A 17,533-nucleotide genomic window follows, 5' to 3' on the forward strand; every position below is an offset into this window, starting at 1 on the left:
GGGGGTAGCTCAAAGTTTCTGGGTGAAAGTTTTGGGGTTGCACTTTATACACAGTTTAGGTGTTGCAACTTCATCAATATCCGGGGATATACATCCTCATCTATAGATTTCTGTATTTTTATGAGAATAAAAAGATATTTTATACTCTGATCTGTTGGAATAAAAGTTTATGTTTCAATTCAAGTTTTCATTTCCAATCAATCCGAAAATATATAAATTATATCTACTCGAGAAGAATTACATTATATGATTGAACAAGAATAGGGAGCTGGGGAAGGGATATCCTAGAAAGGGGGGTGCCGGGTCTGAAATTATACAAATTAATATGATTTTCTGCGTATATGTTGGTGTTGCTGAGTGGGAAAGAAAAGTGCCTGCAGGGGATAAAAAGATATTAATTAAAGTATAATATGAAGTTTGGAAAACTGATTATTTTCAATTGTGGGTTTGAGATTTGCGCATTTCCTATAGGAATTATAAGAATTAAACACATTTGAACCTAGAAAAGCAAGAATATCTTCCACATTATTGATCAGAGAAAGGTATCAATAGGGTACCGTTGTCAATCGTGCAATGTTATCTCCTATGGAGGGCCGCTTTAAATTGCGCTTACAGTGCCCTTTAACAGGCTAATTATTTTTAACTTTTATTGGAAGAATTTTCTAAAATTTGGTAAATAGATTTTATACTGGGTCACATTTCTCACATATTTCTAAATTGGTTGATTCTAGTCTATTCTATTCTATTCTATTCTACATTCATTGTTTCAAATTTGATAGAATTTGAAATTAAACCGATAGTTTGAAATTAATGCAAAACTAAGTTTCTGCATCTTGTAATTCTACAGAAAAAAAGAGGATTATTAATCCATGCAATGTTAAATTGAATCCGATCAGGGTCGTAGTCAGGACCTTTGCAAGGGGGGCTTTTTTCTTTTTAAGGGGGGGGGGCTCAGCAACCGTCGGGGCCCAAAACCCCCCTGAAAATCATGGATTCTACTGATTCGGGGGGGGGGGGGCTGAGCCCCTATAGCCCCCCCCCCTGAATCTGATCTAGAATTTAATCAGAAAATAAGTTTAAATATTTGTTTTATGAAATGTTTTCCTAAAATTAAATTTAAGTATTTATAAAAGTAAAGAAACAGATATTTTCACAAAGGATCATTTTATAAAGATAGTTCAAAAGGGTGGAGGGGAGGGGGGTTCAGGGGTTAAGACCAAAGTTTGGAGGTGCACATTTCGTTCCATCTGTATTTTATTTCTCATGAATAGCAACAGAAGGAAAGGATTTATCTGGGTTCTGATATGCAACTTAGATAAGATATATCCACTATATACAATACTATTCTTATACCAGCTTTATGCAGATATAATATATTCACAAATAGTATTATTAATATTAGACAAATATAATAATAACAAATAAAAGATAATTTACAAGTCTAGGTTTAGATGTGCAGTATAGTTGTATTTCTATCATACTATGCATGACGCAAGCGATATCTATATATAAAGTTTCAATCTAGCTGTTTTTCTGTTTGTTTATTTGTTTTGGTGTTTGTTTGTTTGTTTGTCCGATCATTACTCAGGAACCTCTAGACCGATTTGCTTTAAAATTTGATTGGGAACATCGGGAGAACTACGCTAATACTCTTAGCTCGGTTTTATAAATTCTGGACTGACACAGTTTGGGGGACGAACTTTTTAAAGTACGGCATTACCTACAGGTGGACTTTAATAGCGAAAATTTAGTTTCCCGGTAAAATCGTTGAAGGGCGGGTAAAAGTCGGGAGTAATCTTGTTTCCAGGCTAAGCTGGGTTCCCAAGCTATTTGTACAAACTACACATGTATAAAGTATTTAAGGCTGCGTTTGCTAGTAAATAAATTGTAGATAAAACATTTCAGACAAAGAGATTTTGCTTTAGAATTTTTGTAAATTTCAACAGTATTAACTATTTAACACTTTTTAACGAACATAAAAAAATGTATTGTATACATCTGTATATTTCATTTTTATTACAGTAGCAAGGGTTTGTTTCAACGTGATGCAGATGCAAATATTTCTTTTAATAAACCTTTTAATTGAACCTGGAGAATCACATGTTTTATAAAAATGATATAAAATTCTATCATTGAGGTTCTTTTAAAGTAATCTTAGGTGAGGGTGATATTGAATTTAAATAGTTATGTTTAACCCTATCTCTGCTGGGGTACTTGAAAACCAGGATATGCTGGGGGGGGGATCAATTTGACCCCCCTTCTAATTCCCATGGTTGATGTCCAAATATGACAAATGATACCTCATGGAAAGCTCTTGTGCTCTACTTTTAGAATCTGCAAAAAAATTTGCAAATTTGCAAAAATTGAATTTTTTATCGCAAAATCCAGTTATATAGTAAAAATGTTTGCAAAATAAAATTTGTCCAAAAAATGAAAGATTATACATTGTGCCTGAGGACTCAGTCAGTTAGTATTAAAGCCAGGTTTTAGGCCTAAAGGGAGGGCTTTTGGTATGTAGGAAAAGTCAGAAAATTTCAACTTTTTGAGATATTTAAAAAAACTACAGGGGGGGCAAATTGACCCCCCCCCCCAGCAGGAATAGGGTTAATAACGCTTTTTTAAAACAAAATTATAACGAAATCCTTGAAGACAATTTTCACTGACGGGTTCTCTTTGAAGGATGTATGCAGTTGATACAGGGAAGACAATTTTCAGAATTATTCATATTGTTACCAAAACCCTTACAGTTAATTAATCGATCGTTATAATTGACAATTCCTTTAGTATGCGCATTTGAGGGAAAATCTGAATAATGCATGTCATGATATCAGTCTGAAACTTGATAGAATGTAATTTTGGATATGCGTGCTTGAAACTGTTTTATAGATTTTTTAAATAGAATTCTTTGATGGTAATAAACTACACCTGAATACAAGGGGAGATGGGGAGTTCAACAGAGCACCTGGGAGTTGGGGTTGGGAGTATAAAAAATAAAAAAATATAACAACGAAGTAAAGTGGAGTACATAGCATGCAAAGGGGTACACAAGAGTTTAACATGAAGTACATTGGACTACATTGAAATACAAAATGAACGATAATTGTAGGAATTAAGAAAATAATTTTTTTGTAACAATTGAAAAAAAAACTTACAAAATGGGTCATTTATTAACGATAAACGAACGAAATGAAAAAAAAACTGAAAGTTCTTATCTCTAAGCAAACATGAGTACATTGGGTTATTAGGGAACCAAGAAGTAGAGTAAAAATAGAGTAAAGTAAAGTAATGTAGAGTAAAGTAAAGTAACGTAGAGTAAAGTTGAGTAAAGTAAATTAGAGTAACGTAGAGTAAAGTAAAGTAATGTAGAGTAAAGTAGAGTAAAGTAAAGTAATGTAGAGTAAAGTAGAGTAGTATAGTAAAATAATGTAGAGTAAAGTAAAGTAATGTAGAGTGAAGTAGAGTAAAGTAAAGTAATGTAGAGTAAAGTAGAGTAGTATAGTAAAATAATGTAGAGTAAAGTAGAGTAGTATAGTAAAATAATGTAGAGTAAAGTAAAGTAATGTAGAGTAAAGTAAAGTAATGTAGAGTAATGTAGATTAAAGTAGAGTAAAGTAAAGGAATGTAGAGTAAAGTAGAGTAAAGTAGAGTAAAGTAAAGTAATGTAGAGTAAAGTAGAGTAAAGTAAAGTAATGTAGAGTAAAGTAGAGTAAAGTAAAGTAATGTAGAGTAAAGTAGAGTAGTATAGTAAAATAATGTAGAGTAAAGTAAAGTAATGTAGAGTAAAGTAAAGTAATGTAGAGTAAAGTAGAGTAAAGTAAAGTAATGTAGAGTAAAGTAGAGTAAAGTAAAGTAATGTTGAGTAAAGCAAAGTAATGAAGAGTAATGTAGAGTAAAGTAAAGTAATGTAGAGTAATGTAGAGTAAAGTAGAGTAATGTAGAGCAAAGTAAAGTAATGTAGAGTAAAGTAGAGTAATGTAGAGTAAAGTAAAGTAATGTAGAGTAAAGTAAAGTAATGTAGAGTAATGTAGATTAAAGTAGAGTAAAGTAAAGGAATGTAGAGTAAAGTAGAGTAAAGTAGAGTAAAGTAAAGTAATGTAGAGTAAAGTAAAGTAATGTAGAGTAATGTAGATTAAAGTAGAGTAAAGTAAAGGAATGTAGAGTAAAGTAGAGTAAAGTAAAGTAATGTAGAGTAAAGTAGAGTAAAATAAAGTAATGTAGAGTAAAGTAGAGTAAAGTAAAGTAATGTAGAGTAATGTAGAGTAAAGTAAAGTAATGTAGAGTAAAGAAAAGTAATGAAGAGTAAAGTAGAGTAAAGTAGAGTAATGTAGAGTAAAGTAGAGTAATAAAGAGTTATGAAAAGTATGTAGAGTAAAGTAGAGTAATGTAGAGTAAAGTAGAGTAAGGTAGAGTAAAGTAAAGTAATGTAAATAAAGTAGGGTAGAAAAAACAAACAAATAGTTTAGTATTCTTTCTTTTCTTTTTACATTGGGTAAAGAATATAATGTCTATGCCTGTGCACAAATTGATATAAATAAAGAAAGGTTAGATTGCAAAAATCCACATGACGTATTTCACCCTCATCTGAACAAAATCTGAAGAAGGTACGTGATAGGAATGGGTTTCATGAGGTTACATTCAACTCCATGGATTAATGTAAAGCTAAACCTAAATTAAATTCCGAAACTAGAATAAACTCACAATACCTACCTAGGGATTGCGGAAAGGTTTTTACAATTTTCGGAAGGTTTACAAAAAGTTTTCCTGTGTCCAGCTTAGAGATATCGACAGGAATCCCTTCAACACAACAAAGGTTGTATAATGTGAAATGCGCTAAAAAGGAAAATCTAACAAAACAAAAAAATTTGAAAGATTAGAAATATTTGTTTTGTCTTTTTGGTTTAAAAATAAGAATCTAAAATTTGGAAATAAAAAGATACGAATTTTGGAAAAAATTACTTTTAAAGAAAAATTTCACTAAATCTCTGATACTTTTAAAATTAATTTGCGTGATTCTAATTTTTCATAATAAAGTAACTCAACTTGTTATTGACTCTTACTGCTATTATCTCAACAATATCCTCCTCTTTATGTCTTTTTCTATCAAATCAATAAATCAGTCTTTCCAATTGAGATATAGTGAGGTACAGAGAGGTATAGAGAGGTACAGAGATGTACGGAGAGGTACAGAGAGGTACGGAGAGGTACACAGAGTTACAGAGAGGTACAGAGAGGTACAAAGAGGTACAAAGAGGTACAGAGAGGAATAGAGAGGAATAGAAAGATACAGAGAGGTACAGAGAGGTACAGAGAGGTACAGAGAGGTTTAGAGCATGAGTACTCTCGACATCATTTCAAGTCAGCCCCTATTTGTATATGTCATGTCAGATTCACAAAGGTACCCTTTACACATTTATTAGATCTAGGATTAATGAGATATCCTTCTTGTTCTAGCTGGGTATTGATTATTTTTTATTGTGATTTCTTTGTAAAAGTAATTCGCAGATTTATGCTGCAGAAACATCGAAAAATATTGTTAGAATTCAACATTTTTCAAAGGTACCGTTGTGTATCGGGTATTCAACGCTTTAAACCATCTTCAATTAGGTATACAGTCTTTTATATAAAAAGAGGTAAATAGAAGTATAGAGAGGCATAAATATGTATAGAGTAGATATGAGATTTATTCTAATATGTAAATTTTTATTATGATTTGATGGCATGATATTAGACAGAGGAATAAAAGAAGAAAATATTTATCAAAGACATGGTTGTCATTTCAGAAGAAAAGAAAAGTTAAAAAAAATTTAGCTTTGTTTGAGCAGGAAAATTAAGTTCCTTAATATTTAACTATTCACTTGGTGTGATTGATCCATCTCAGTTACCTCAGCCAGCTGCAAGAATTACTGAGTTCTTCAATCACACCATGCACTGTCATGGAAACCATAACGGCGTGAATTTGCGAGGTTTACTATTCACACAATATGAACTGTCATGGAAACCCTAATGGTGTGATTGACAATGTATGTCAAACTGACATACGTCTGAATTACCAAAGACAGATGCAGGGTTCACAAAGTCCTCTTATTCACACTATGCTTTGTCATGGACACCCTAATGGGGTGCTTGACATACGTCTGAATTACCAAAGACAGTGTACAGCCAACTATAATAATTATATTTGTAGATCCTGGAAGTGTTCACCATGAGTCCTACACACTAGAAGGAGGAAGCAACCTCACTTTGCCCTGTAAAGAAGCAGACCTGGAGGAGAGATCTCTTCATACAATTCTCTGGTTCTGCAGGTACAACCCCATGTGTACANAAAAACGTGTCAACAAAGCTAAGAAAAGACGCAATCTCAAAATAAGCAAGACGGCCTTTTCTGTGAAATTACTGACTTGACTTTCAGACCTTGTTACTCTCATTTTTACCACCCCAGCATATAGAAAAATTTCATACAAAATTAAAATAAGGGCATTGTCTTTTATGGCATCTTTTCTTATTCAAAGATTAAAAAATTAAGAAGAAGAAGAAGTCCAGTTGAGGAAATGAGAACTTCTCAAAATTCTTGAAAATTAATTTAATAAAAAATAAATAAACTGATCAAGATATGTACTTTGTCTAAACTTTTACACTGTGCAAAATTAAAAATATTAAGCAGTTTGATTTTCACATTGAGAACATATTTGCATTGATCTGACTTGAACTTCACGAATTATAATGATAGCAAGAGTCTACTGATTAATCATGTTTTGTGCAGAAAACTTTGTTTTCCTGTCTAATTATAATCATATAAAATTTAGGTAAAAGTGTTTGTACTTCGAGCAATGCCTTACCTGAAAATTTGCATTTTAAAACAATAAGAAATATGGCAGCTCACGGAAAATATTATATCTCATTTTTGATCCTGTATAAACCAATTTGGCCGGACATTTGAACTAAGTCCTTTAACACATTTTTCGACGTTTATTGGATCCAAACAACCTATTAGTTAAATATATATAGTCGTGGTCTTAAAACTATATTTTTTCTATTCTCAAAAATAACCTCCATAATTTTAGGGTTTTAAAACCAAAATCAGTTGCACTTTGACAAGAGAAAAAAAACTCGATCAAATAAAGATTCAAAATTATCAGACACACGATTAATGTTTCATCGGACAGTTTTCCTTTCCAAACTCTATTATATCCCATCGGAGACCCCCAGTCCTCCTTTCTAGACAAATACCTCCTATTGAAAACCAAGCTATCCTTATGACATCTAAAAACATCAATTTTTTATTTTCTCCATTGGTTTTACCTTTCAAGATTCTATCGGAGGCCACAAATTTTCATCAAAGACCTTGATATTCTATCGGTGACAGCTGGTTTTTCTGTAAAATCCTCCAAGATGTTCAATATACCTTTTAGATAAAGGGGCGTAAAGCATCAACATTTTATATTGAACATCAGAAAATTTTAGTTTTTAAATGTTGTTGCCAAATATTCCTAGACAGCTGACTTCAAAATTTATATATTTTGAAGGCATTTCATTCCAGGGAGAAAGGAATTTTAATATTTTACTTCATTTAAAACTTTTATAACAGTTTTTCTTATTTTATCACATTTACCTATTCTTTATACTAAATAAGTAGAATAAGATATCTTTTCTTGATAGATTTTGATTATCTTCACTTCGTCCAGTTGTTAACCACTCTTTTTAAGGCTTTAAAATACTTCATAAAAACCCTGCTGAGCGAATATACAATTCTTAGAAAAAGATTTTTCTTCATTTTTAAAAAAAAATTTATATTTCTTAAAAATACCATGTTTAATTAGTTTTACTTTCCCTAGAAATTTATATTATCCTTAAAATTTCATCTTTAGAAACTAAATTCTGTAAATCAATTTCAACCAACCAATCAAAAATATATTCATGATTCAAAAGAATAGTTGAAAAAAACTAGTTTAAGATTTATTCTGACGTCAGAGAATTCTTTGAAACATTTCTTTGAAACCAGTGCAGGCCTTCCAAAATAGAAACCTTAAACATCAAAATGCATTGATGTAAAATATAAAACGTTTAATGGTTTATATTAAATAATTTTTAAAAAACGTGACGTAAAAAAATCGTGATAAAATTTAAAAAATATTAAACACAGTCATAATTTTCATATAATTATCATAATTACTTTTTATTTTCTGCTGTTAATATTGTTATTATTCTTATTATTATTATTATTGTTATTATTATAATTATTATTACTATAATTAGATTATTATTATTATCATTATTATTATGATATTATTATTATTATAATTATTAATATTATCCTTATTACTAATAATATTATTATTGTTATCATTGTTATTATCTTTATCGTTATCGTTATAACTATAGGGGTTGTGAGGGTGTTGAAGGTGGATTGAAGGAAAAGGCAAGGTTTGATGCTGATGGATATTATCTGGATTCAGGAGACTCCAGGTATGGATACCTATATATGAAACTCTAGTTGTCTTATCCCTATATTTTTATACCTGATGGTGTAAAGTTGTGAATTTCGACTTTTTGGTTTCGACGTTCGATCACGTACGCCAGGTTTTAAAGAAAGAAGGAGTTTGAGGCTTCAGTTTTCTTAGAAGTTTTTAAATTTATTTATAAGTTGTCTCGTTATTTTTGAGTTGTCTCGTTTTTTTAAGTTGTCTTGTGTTTTATAAGTTGTCTCGTTATTTATAAGTTGTCTCGGTATTTATAAATTGTCTTGGTAATTATAAGTTGTCTCGCTATTTAGAAGTTGTATCGTTATTTATAAGTTGTCTCGTTATTTAGAAGTTGTATCGTTATTTATAAGCTGTCTCGTTATTTATAAGTTGTGTAATTTCTAAGAAAATGAGTTTTTGCCACAAACAGTAAACATAAACGAATCCGTAATTTTAAATGTTGTTGAATTATAGACTAAAATACGTTTGATTTCAAATAAAAGCAACTGAATGCTTCTCAATCTGGTTAGTCCGGGTGTCCTGTTCATTCCTCACCTTCGTACCTACCTGTTCCAGAACTCGACATCCCCAGGATCCCTTCTGACATACCCAAAATAGAGAAATCAGTTGGATACATGTAGGGATGTTAACGTTTTATTTTTTTTTTGGAAAACGATCGTTTATTTTAAAAGTTAGTTTTTTAAAAATTTTCTTTTTTTTGAAACGATCGTATCGTTAACGATCGTTAACGACGACCCTTCGTTAATGATCTTTAACGACAACCCTTCGTTAACGACGACCCTTTCGTTGACGATAATAAACGAAGAGAGGAAACCGACCTGAAAGGGCATATGTACTTATTATTGAGTAGTTTTTAAGAAAATTAACTCCCCCCACAACTGTTAAACTTCATGTATGACGACATTCAATAAAGTTGCATGTAATTTTTTTCCAAAAACGACCGTTTTTATAAAGTTCGTCGTTTCGTCAACGATCGTTAACGACAACCCTTTGTTAACGATCGTTAAAGACGACCCTTCGTTAACGATCGTTAACATAATTGTTAATAAAATTTTTTTCAAAAACTATCGTTTTCTTAAACGATCGTTTTTTTTAAACAATCGTTATTCGTTTTCTAAAAGTTCAAAAAGAGTGGGTCGTTTTTAAATACGAAACAAAAAACGATCGTTTAACGATCGTTTACAAAAACGATTAACAACCCTGAATACATGAATAAAAACGACATTGATCATCAAAACTGAAAAGGATCTTATGATTAACTCAAGGTTCTCTAGGTTAGCCTGGGTGGAAGGAAACTACAGTTTGGTTCTGAGTAAGCTTACTCCAGGAGATACTGGAGATTGGTTCTGTACTGTCAATGGAAGATCACAATATCTTCATAAACATTCTATACTAGTCAGAGGTAAACATTATATACTAGTCAGAGGTAAACATTATATACTAGTCAGAGGTAAACATTATATACTAGTCAGAGGTAAACATTCTATACTAGTCAGAGGGAAACATTTTTAATGAGAAAGATGAAAAGCCAAAGGTATGAGAAAAAGAAGAAAGAACAAAACAAAAGGGGAAGATAAAGAGAAAAGAAAGGAAAGGAAGGGAAAGATAATAAAGAACAAAGAAAGAATATAAGATGGAAAGAAAAGAAAAGACATTTTTCTGTGTACTTTTCATAACTTTTAATTAATTCTGTCGGCTCCAGGAAACTTTTAAACTTAAATTTACAATTTTTTACTTTATTTTTAATTTTTATTTCTTTTCTAGATGTGCCGAGCACGCCAGGACGACCTCTAATCATGGCCTTCAGCTCAAGGACAGTGAACCTCTCCTGGGCCCCTCCTCTGGACTCCCACAACTCCCCTGTCCTCGGATACCTCATCAAACAGAGGATGGGCGAAGATAGCAGCTGGGAGTACAGTAAGGAGATAAGAACAGGATCTAATTCTACAGAATTCTCAGTTCGAGGCCTTCAACCTTTTACTGTTTATAGCTTTAAGGTAAACTAACTTTAACCTTAACTTACAAGTAGTGGTTTCATCTCATGGTAAGTATATACAGTACAGTACAGTACAGTACAGTACAGTCATATTAACCTTACTAGAAGGGGTTTCATCTCATGTTAATTATATACAGTACAGTACAGTACAGTACAGTCACATTAACCTTACTAGAAGGGGTTTCATCTCATGTTAATTATATAAGTACAATACAGTACAGTCACATTAATTATACTAGAAGAGGATTTAACTCATGGTAATTATATACAGTACAGTACAGTACAGTACAGTCACATTAATTATACTGAGAAGAGGATTCATCTCTTGTTATGTTATGTGCTGTACAGTACAGTACAGNAGTGGAGTAGTTGAACAGGGCCATCAGGTACAGTACAGTACAGTACAGTCAAATTAATCTTACTATATAGTAGGGGTTTCATCTCGTTGTATTTATTTACAGTACAGGACAGTATAGTACAGTACAGTACAGTACAGTACAGTACAGTACAGTACAGTACAGTACAGTCACATTAATCTTACTATATAGTAGGGGTTTCATCTCGCTGTATTTATTTACAGTACAGGACAGTACAGTACAGTACAGTACAGTACAGTACAGTACAGTCACATTAATCTTACTATATAGTAGGGGTTTCATCTCGTTGTATTTATTTACAGTACAGGACATTACAGTACATCACATTAATCTTATTAAAAGGAGATTTATCTCGTGGTATCATGTACATTACAGTACAGTACAGAACAGTACAGGACTGTATGATACAGTCACATTAATCCCACTAGAAGGGGATTCATCTCCTGGTATTCATGTACAATGCAGTACAGGACAGTACAGTACAGCGACATTTATCTCACTAGAAGGGGATTTATCTCATGTTATTTATCTACAGTACAGTACAATAAAATCACATTAATCTCACCAAAAGGGAATGTTCGGTATACTGTGCCGTGTTCTATAGTTTTTTTGTGCACTGTACAAATTATTATAGTTTCCCTGCCCACAGGTAGGGCTGGGCATGTTCCAAATGTGTCTAGCCGTTTCATTAACGATACTTCCAATCGTTAATAAATAGACATTTCAGTAAGCTGTTAATTCTAAAGGTAAGAACAGAACCGTTGTTTGTTAACGGCAATTACAGTTTAAAAAAAATACAGTTAATGAAGGATTTCAAATTTATTAAAGACGTTCGCAGAAAAGTTTAAATAATCGTTAACAACTCCAGTCGTTAACGGTTAAATAAATCGTTAATGGTCTATTTCAATATTAACGGTGTGAATCGGCAATAAATCGTTAACGGTTAAAGAAATCGTTAATGGCGCAGCCGTTAACGGTTTACTCAGTATTAACAAAAAAAATCGTTAATGGTTATGAAATCATTAGCGGTGCAGCCGTTAATGGTCTTTTGTAGTATTAACGGCGTTAATGTTTTATCAAATCGTTATCATCACTAGCAGTTGAATTATGTTTATTCTTTTCTGCGGAGTGAGTATAAGTATCTAGTTATCCAAATCAACTACAGGGTGTCTAAAAAAAGGGGGATAAGGGTCTACAGACTCGTTTATAATCGGATTTTCAAGGTTGAGACCATTTGTTATATTTATTTACAATTTCCGATTCAATGTCGAGCTCAATGCAAGGCTTGTAGTTCTAAAAATGACCATCTTAAAGGCTCCTAAAGTTTTCGACTGGATTGAGTAAATTTGGTAAAAATAAAGATAATCTCCATTTGTAATCGGATTTTCAAGATTTAGGCCTTTTTTTGATATCTACGTTCAATTTCCGATTCGATGAGCCCTCTTTTAGATCTAAAAATAACAATTATACATGACTGCAACCTAACAGTGAATATTAAATTGTGCAAACGGAAATTTTCATTTACTTTTTACTTTGCTCTAGTTAGGAGCCTATACAATTTTTACATTTACCAGCGAAAAATTAGACCCAGTAAATCGGAAATTGTACGTAGATATCAAAAATGGTCTCAATCTTGGATCTGTTACAAGCAAGTCTGTAGAGTGCAGAGTGTGTAGACCCTTTTAAAAAATTGTGCAAACGGAGATTATCTTATTTTTATCAAATTACTCACTCCTTGGAACTTAGTTTGGAAAGCCCATTAAATTGTTTTTGTTAGATCTACAAGCGTAAAATTGGGCTTATTGAATCTGAAATTGTAAATAGATTTTAAATCTTGCAAATCCACGCACAAACAATTTGTAGACTCTTCTTCCTCCGTTTTTGAGATACCTTCTATATTTATTATATTCTGTGGAGACTGAGAACCCAGATTCTTTCACGGCTGGAAAACACTCCACAAAAGTTAAATCGATTTTCAGCATTTTAGGATGTTACAGAGAGGAAGACATTTAAACACATCAAAGACGCTTTTTTAAAAAGTTGAATACAATTTTTAGCCGAAAAAAAACTAAATTCACCGCTTTTAAAACCAAAATACGTTCCGTTTTCGCTTTCAATCGGTATTTTTTGTATTATTTCATTAACAGTTTTTGCCGTTCGTTAACGGACTCTTCCGTTAATTTTCGAAAACCTCCGTTCCGTTAACAGAACTTTGCCCAGCTCTATCCACAGGTCGGACGTGTATTTTAGATCAACCGGAGTTAACAGTGTAATAATAATATCAAACATGCATATATCATTACTAATATAAACATAATTTTCCTTTCTAAGGCTTAATTATATGTAGGTTGGTTGAAAGATGCTTTCATTGACAAAACTTCTATTTTGAAATTGATAAACTGGTCTCTTCAACTAGTATGTTAAACTTACACCTCACTTTGTTAGGAATGTCGGATTTGACAAAGCGAAAACACAATATTTCTTCAAAACTTTAAACAAAAATAAGATGCAGTATTTTGGATCATTTTTCAGTTTCAACTTCTTTATTTTTCAAAATGATGGTAAACATGTAAACTGTAAATCTAGAGTGTCAGCACATTTTTGTAAAAACAAACTTTTATTTGCACAAGTCGACAAAGACAAAAAATGCAGAGTGCAGCTTGAATAATATTTAGATGGAGTGTAGAGTGTAGAGTGCAAAGTGTAGAGTGTAGAGTGTAGAGTGTAGAGTGTAGAGTGTAGAGTGCAGAGTGTAGAGTATAGAGTGTAGAGTGCAGAGTGTAGAGTGTAGAGTGTAGAGTGTAGAGTAAAATTGCAAAAATATAATTTTTCTTGTGCTGAAAAAATTGTTAATATTTTCTACTTGAAAATGTGGCCTAGTTGTACTTTTATAGTTTTTAAGGTAAAAAAAAAAAATATTTTCCGATGATTTAGGGTGCAGTTTAATCTTTCACTGGTACTTTTATTATCTTTATTTTAATTAATCTTTTTTTATTTCTCGAACACTGAACATCGCTGAAAAGAGAACAAAAGTCTTGAGAGAGTATTTACCGATTATGCTTTTATCAGAATGACGTCAATAATTTCTTATTTAATTATTAATTATTTAATAACTGTTCCCTCTGTATTTAGGATTAAGAGTGGGTTACAGGTGCGCGAAATGGTTTTGGAAAAATATCGTCTTTTATTTGTTAGAAATCCGCAATATGTACACAGGGGCGCGTAGGGGCGGACTGGTTGTATAAGAACAAACTAAAATGAATTTCTACAGTGATGGTTGAAAACAAATTTTAAAAGTCAAGTTTATCTCAAGACAAAAGGGCACGAAGCGCCTTGAATTCCACTAATTTATATTATTTACCCTGGATTAAACTTAAACAATTGTTGATGACGATTTGAAACTTGTTCTTCTCTAATATTGATTAAAGTTAGAACTGAAGATGGTTTCAACTAATTTAAATGTTAATTTCAAGTATGGGATACTGACTGCCTGAGTTCTCAGACACACTGCCTGAGTGACTACTTTTTCCTGTAACAAACTAAATCTTGATTTTGACCCACTTTCAGTTGTCAGATTTTGATAGTTCTTGGAAAGCCTATGAAATAAGGAAACGGATTGCACAATTTTTGCAAAGAAATTTTTGCAAATTATTTGCATGCAACCCGTCAAAAGAAATTTGCACATTTTTAGTTTTCTTAATTACACATCAGGTTATTTAAAATTTTGCTAAATTTTTTGCATATTTTAAATGGCATGGTTAAAGGCTTTTCAAAAATTTATATTTTATCATCTTTGGGCAGTTTTTTTATCCAAACATTTTCACTATCAAACTTGATTTTGCTTAAAAATATAAATATTTCAAGTACCCCTGTGCAGGGATATGGTTAATTAAACAAGTGTATGCAAGTTATACTAAACCGGATCGACCCTGTCATGGAAAAATTTTAGCCCCCTCTTTCTTATAAAGTTTTTGTTGTAGCTTTCGCTGCAAGTATTTGTTTTAGTACAAAGTAAAACAATAATATTAAAAAATTTAAAATATAGCAAATTTTTCTGTTTTGTTTTTGGTAAAGTTACAAAATTCGAAGAAAAAATGTACACTTTTCTGGATTGACATTCATAGAATTTATCTTGGACATTTCCAGCAAGGTTTAGACGTTTGTTGTTTTAAAACATTGCCAAGAGTCAAGGGAATTCATATATAAATGTTAATATTTGAGTTTCTTAATTTTTTAAAGTGTTGTATTTGACCTTTTTTGATATATATATTTTGTTTGACATAATGAAGATAGATCGAAACATTTATTATTAACTTTTCATTCACATAGAGCTAGATATATAAATACATTTAGTTTTTATATTTGGTTTCCAGATATTCCACTTTATATTATAGGATAAATACAGAAACTTTTATAGAAATAAAAACATAATAATTATTCCACAACAATATTATTTACAGCTTATCTAGGAAACTGAATATTTGAATTTTGTCCAAAACATATATTTGAAGGAACTGTCAAAGTAAAAGTTAAAGATTTTTGAATTTGATAAAGGAATTGAGTCTTTGTCACAAACTCTGATTTTCTAATACCTATATCTTTGCAACCCCGTAGACGTTAGATTATTTCAAACTATGAATTCTGTTAGATCAAATAGCCTATCAAGGGTTTCCACCGTCAGGTTGCCAAGATATAAGGATTAGAAAATTTGAGTTTGTGGCAAAACTCAATTCCTTTTGCCTCTTACTAGGCTTTAAGGGCGCTTCGCGCCCATATTCTATTTAAATTGTGAACATGTTCTTTTTGTTTATATTTTAAAACAAAGAAGAACAAAATTTTGCGGATTTAAAAAAAAAAATTGGCGGATATTCAAGAAATTAATTTTTTTTTTACAAAACAAAAAATCTTTAAAACACATTTTTAAAAAATTTTTATCATTCATAAACCTTCAACCTTCTCTGTGGTCACGTGATGTCCCACAAAAAATTTGGGCCCGATCGGTTCAGCCGTTTTGACGTTTATTGGATACAAACAAACAAACAAACAGACAGACAAGCCAAAGTTATGTATAGATAAGTTTTTAACTTTATAGTTTATCTAAGGTTCCTTATCATTGTAATTTCAAGTTATCCTTCAGTTAACAAGGGGCATGACTAATTCACAACGGTACCCTTACAACTCATCTGATCAATAACGAAGGGTAAAGTCACTGTTGTCAAGAATCCACGGAAAAAAATAATCAGCTTAAGATAACAAAAACATAAATATTTGATTCATATTAAAACAGAACAGACAAACTTTTCAGGGTACCATCGGGAATCGGGAATTGCCATCTTTTCATGGGTTACTTAGCTAAGATAAAAATAAGAGATTTTTCAGGTCTAATTTCTAAAATTTCTTTTCACTGTGAACCGATGGATAATGAATTTGATTTGGAGTTTAAAGTTTAACTAACTACCTGTTGATGGACTTGCAAAATATTCTTTGTGAGGTTTTTTTAGTTGTGTTCCAGTTTATATTATTTAGGTTGTTGCGTTGAATGAAGTAGGATACTCTGAGGCAAGTGTAGAATCCTATTATATGATAACACTAAGAGAGACACCTACTGGAAAACCAACTATAACTGAAGCTAGGAACCAGAGCAGCTCGTCAATTCATCTGGCTTGGCACCCTCCCCACCCGGATACACTTCATGGAGAGTTCCTGGGATACAAACTGTCTATCCGGATCCGGGCAGAGGGTTCAATCCCACAGATTATAATGCTCAAGGTAGAGAGGTTAAAATTTAATCTTTAAATGGGATTGTACAGAAAATTGTATAATGTGAATGGTGCCAAAAGATATTTTCAACAAAGTTCTACATAAAGAAGAACATGGTTATTCTGTTGTTATTATGTTTGGTTTAGATTTTTTACGAGAGAGCTTGCAGAGCTTTATATCTTATTGGATATCATAGATAATGAACTAGAACTCTATAGTGTAAACTTTTAAATTGCAGGATTTAACTGTCAATTAAGGGTGAATGTAGCGCTGAGCTGCACAGATTAAACATTCAAAAGGTTCGCCCTTAGAGTAGAAAAAAACTGTTGAATTTGTTTGTAAACAAATATATATCTATCCAAGGATAAATTTTTTTTTTCCAACTATCGATTCATAAGGGGAGAGAGGGGCGGTGCTTATTCCAAACATATGATGAGATTTGAAAGGTTCAGGAAATTCTTAAAAACTTTGAACGAAAATGATCTTCGAACTTTTATCTGGAAAATCTGCGAAAATGGATTTGTGAATCCTATCTAGGAGAATAGAATCCTTTCTAGGAGAATAAAAGGAATGGTTCAATGTTTTACCGCAGATGAGAGTAAATGATATTGCAATTTCTTTCCATTACAATTTACTGTTGTTTCACATCATTCCCGCACTTTTTGATTCCCGTATTTTTATAATCCTCCTAGTATTTTCCTTATTTTTATAATCCCCCTTTAAGTGAGCCTCCAGAAAGAGTGCCACAGCAATGTTCTATTAACAACGGAATCCTGAAAAACTACTTTATATGATTAAAATGAATCCATGTTTTGGATTTTGAAAATTGATTATTTTTAATAGTGGGGTTCTCTACAAACGTTACTGGCGGATTTCTGCTCCAAAACTTTAATGTCAAAACTCCGGGGGGGGGGGGGGGT

At 31.9% G+C, this 17,533-nt stretch overlaps 1 protein-coding gene across 1 annotated transcript in view; it reads left to right on the plus strand.

Annotated features, from left to right (window-relative positions):
• Positions 1-17,533, plus strand: part of LOC111699322 (tyrosine-protein phosphatase 99A) — a 39,807-nt gene that overhangs the window by 6,479 nt on the left and 15,795 nt on the right. The window contains exons 2-6 of the mRNA XM_023469963.1: positions 6,185-6,302; positions 8,380-8,463; positions 9,755-9,882; positions 10,245-10,477; positions 16,380-16,622. Coding sequence (XP_023325731.1) covers positions 6,185-6,302; positions 8,380-8,463; positions 9,755-9,882; positions 10,245-10,477; positions 16,380-16,622 — 806 coding nt within the window. The remainder of the gene's footprint in view (positions 1-6,184; positions 6,303-8,379; positions 8,464-9,754; positions 9,883-10,244; positions 10,478-16,379; positions 16,623-17,533) is intronic.

Source organism: Eurytemora carolleeae, unplaced genomic scaffold (assembly GCF_000591075.1).
Source record: "Eurytemora carolleeae unplaced genomic scaffold, Eaff_2.0 scaffold116, whole genome shotgun sequence".
Classification (NCBI taxonomy): Eukaryota; Metazoa; Arthropoda; class Copepoda; order Calanoida; family Temoridae; genus Eurytemora; species Eurytemora carolleeae.